Genomic DNA, 3,964 nt, shown 5'->3' on the forward strand with positions numbered 1-3,964 from the left:
GAAAATTAAATAACTAATAATGCTTGTTTCTTCCATGCATGTCAACAGGTAATTATCTTTGGGATTAGCATTAATTGAAGATCATGGCAACCCCAGCTCAAATTCCACCTCATCAATTTACATATATATGGTCGAATGCTTGGAACATCCAGCCTGATGGGTTAGTGTGTTGTTTCGTATACCATTTTATAGATATGTACAAGTAATATATTATGTGCATAATAAAAGTTACATTTTTTTTTTATTTTCAGGTCAAAATATTATTCTGGGGGAAGCTACTTCTTTATTGGCCAACGTGGAAAGGTCAAAGAGCTTGGTCTTGATCCAAACAGCCCATATAAATTTTCCTATACATTTAAGTATAATCTAGATGATCCCATCCAAGTTACTCTACTTGTTAAGGGCAATGGTTCGTATACAACCAAGGATGCCGTAATTTTTAGCTCTGATCATCTTATAACTCTTGAGTCTGATGAAATTAGCGTTGGTGAAGAATCTGATTATGTTGAGATAGCGGTGTTAAGCAGTGAAGTTAAATACAGGAGGGGGATTTACTTCTATGGCGTCAATCCATCATCAAATAAATAATGGAGTGTCATTTTCGTAATGAAAAAATAAAGAAAGATCTATACCTAGTTGTTTGCTTAATCTTTCAATCAAGTATGTTTTACTATTATGTGTAAGTTTCATATAATAAGCATCACCGCACTCTTTTTGTTCCAAAAAGTTGTGCAATATGTATTGGATGCATGAATGAGTGTTTTAAATGTTATTGAATAATATGTATCAGTTCCCTCTTGTGAGATGTTTGTTTCTGAATCATTTAATTTTTAATAGTTTGTTTTCTTTATTAGCTTTATTATTTTGTTATGTGAGCTCTTGCTAGAAAGCTCAATTTGATTACTATAAGAAAATGTGCTAATTTTTTTTTATTTTTGTTATTGTTGGATGTCATCAAATCCTTGCCACATTTAGTAGTGATAATTACGTGTTAAAAAGGAGAACAAAATCCTTAAATAATAAAAAGAATCCCAATAAATAATAAGTGTGTAAACTTAAACATAAATATTTTTTATGTTTGAAGGTATAATATAAAAGAAAAAATCATATACACCCTCTTAATTCTTATTAGCTTCTCACTATTCTTCCTCTATTTTTTTATGCAACTTATCTTATTATTACTTTTTCTTTCATTAAAAATAGTAGTGCATTAATTCCATCTTACAATATATTATGCTGGTACAAACACTTATATCTTGAGTCAATGTGACTCTTCTCTATAAACATTTGACAAAAATTTTGAAGTAATTTCAATGTTATGAAGATTTTGTTTAAGACTCTTCTCTTATAAATATTTGACAAAATATCTTTAAAAATATTTGTTAATGAACCAATTAAGGTTTGTTCCCATTTATGTGAAATATGAACTTAATATAAATGCAAGGGCAATTGATAAGCTTGAACTATGTAATGCAATTCATTCTAAGCTTGAACTATGTGAAATATGAACTTAATATAAATGCAAGGGCACAAACTTAACTGTCTACAACAAACTTGTCAAGTCTTACCTTCGAGTTTTTTCAAGGGAACTCCAGCGGTAAAATAGCCGTGTATAAGGATGACAATACATACTATTCACCCACGTCGATGCAGAACCACTTCTTAAGAAGAAGTGACAAAGTTGTTTGTAAGAAATTTCGCTGCTAAGGAGCATCAAGACGAGAAAAAAAGCTAAGAAACTCTGGTATCCTATGAAGAAAACAAATGCGAGAACACAACGGAGGAAGAACAATATCAGATTGAGATTCTCCTGCTTCCCCCAATTTTTGTTTCTCCAAATCGCCAAATGATTGAATTGGAAAAAAAATGCGTCACCAAAATTAATTTCTAGAGAAAATAATATGTAAATGTTTAGAAAAATTTGTTTTCAACACGAGTTTCTTAAACGGTGCATGATAACATTATTTAAATAAAATTTAGGTAGATTTAGGCTAAATTTAGCTAAATATAGCCTTTATTAAATCAAAATTTTGCATATTTCATCTCAGGTTATCGTGTTCCGTCCCTAAATCAGGATTTATTAAATCTAACAGGCTGAATTTAAGGATTTACTTCATCATCAGAGTAATCTCTACCTTTGTCTGGTCAGATAAAATTTTGATGGATTTACATCATCATCAGAGCGATCTCTAATGATTTACTCCATCATCAGAGCAATCTCTTTCTCTTTCTTGTCTGATAAAATTTTGAAACACATTGAAGTTTCCCTTCCACCATAGTTTACTTAATATCTCTTGCTCACTATTAATTTAAATGACGATTCTCTTTCTGCTCAACTAACCTATAATCCTCCAATAGTGTTGACGCCCAATGTCACCGTCTACGCTAGAATCCCTCGATTGATTCATAAATATAGTGATATTTTACATACATTTTTGCTTGTTTGTAAATTTAGATCTAGATGATATAATAACATTATTGATAGGTAAATGTTATTATAAATATATCTATATTGATTGAAATTATTTCTTAGTTTTTAGTTCACAACCTTCGTTTGGTTTTTGTGAAATCTTTTCAAAGTCAGACGACAGGCATGTGGGGTGTGGCAATCTCATTTTGGTGAAATTCTTTTGAGGGAAAATTTGGGTGGTAGAAATGTCAAAAATAAAACTAGATGTTAGACATGTAAGAAAATAATTGGGTGATCCATGTGTAAATGCCTCACATACAAACTAGTTTGGTATGTATGTGAAAGCCACAAGTACAATTTTGTAAGGAGTATGACCTAAATGAGAAAATATTATGTCCGGCTGCGACTAATCGTCAGTCACTAGTTTGACATGGTCGGGCCACCAAGCTTGTATGCCTTTTTGTCGCTCGACAATTATGCAGATGACGAATGCAATATTTTTTTATATGCGGATGAATGACACAATATTTTCTAATTTTGTGGCCTAAAGGGTTCTGTTTGGAGGGAACTCAAAATTCTTGTCTTCCCCAAACCAAGGTTTGTTAGCTATCCTTTGTCTTCATTGAGGGCAATTGCGTGGGCTTGAAGGCGCGGGACTGGAGAGAGAGTATATTAGAAAACATAAAAGAAGAAGAAGGAAAGTGGGGGCGATGAGCTTATTGCGGAGCTGCTTCACTTTTCTTATGAAAGCTTCTTGCGGGATCTACCTAGCCTGAAAGTACAATTTTTCTGACATTAGAAAGCTTGTTCTCCTGAGGCTTGCAATCAGAATACAGTAGGAGGAGATCTACCGCAAGCCTAACTAGGGTATTTTTTATGTTGGTAGTGTCTAGTAGATCCATAGTCAATTTTTTTTCTATTGATACTCGTGATTAACAAACTCTTGAACATCGTTTTAGAGGGCAAGCTGTTTTTTTACTAATTGATCATGTGGATTGTTTCGTTTACTCCAAAACTACATAGTATTAAGGGAATAATAAGACATTTTGTTTCGTGCCAATTGCAGTATTCCATATAAGTTCTTTTTTTCTTATTCAGGAATTCTCAATTGAAGATACAAAAATAATATGCAGATTTAGATTGAATGCTAGCAATGTGCATGATGAGCATGTCATACACTAAAACAAATAAACATGATGATACAACTAATAAATAAAGGATAAATTTGTTGAACAAAGGCCTAATAAGAAACAATGCAAATATTTATTTGATTGAGCAGGGCAAAGTTCTATAATTTACTTTTGGCACTTGTCATATGTTCTCATGAATTACTATAGCTCTTCTTTCAAGAGTTGAAGTCCTAGCACTAAACTAAACGTATTGGCAGTAATTGATGTGAATGATCATTTTACTGATTGGATCAATTTTAAGTGATATCTGATAGGCTGAGGAGGAATATAAATAATAAATCTTTATAGGTATTATAGGAGAATACATAATTAATACTCGAGTGACAGGAATAATGGCCTAACTTTTGGAGGAAAAAAAATATTA

At 32.0% G+C, this 3,964-nt stretch overlaps 1 protein-coding gene across 1 annotated transcript; it reads left to right on the forward strand.

The window, feature by feature from the left end:
• Positions 1 to 21: 21 nt before the first annotated feature.
• On the forward strand, positions 22 to 616 carry LOC110032521. Its single transcript, XM_020736180.1, has 2 exons — positions 22 to 160; positions 252 to 616. Exons 1-2 carry the CDS (start codon positions 84 to 86, stop codon positions 586 to 588), a joined length of 414 nt encoding a protein of 137 aa, XP_020591839.1. The 5' UTR covers positions 22 to 83; the 3' UTR covers positions 589 to 616.
• Positions 617 to 3,964: the final 3,348 nt, after the last annotated feature.

Source organism: Phalaenopsis equestris, unplaced genomic scaffold (genome assembly GCF_001263595.1).
Source record: "Phalaenopsis equestris unplaced genomic scaffold, ASM126359v1 Scaffold000958, whole genome shotgun sequence".
Classification (NCBI taxonomy): domain Eukaryota; kingdom Viridiplantae; phylum Streptophyta; class Magnoliopsida; order Asparagales; family Orchidaceae; genus Phalaenopsis; species Phalaenopsis equestris.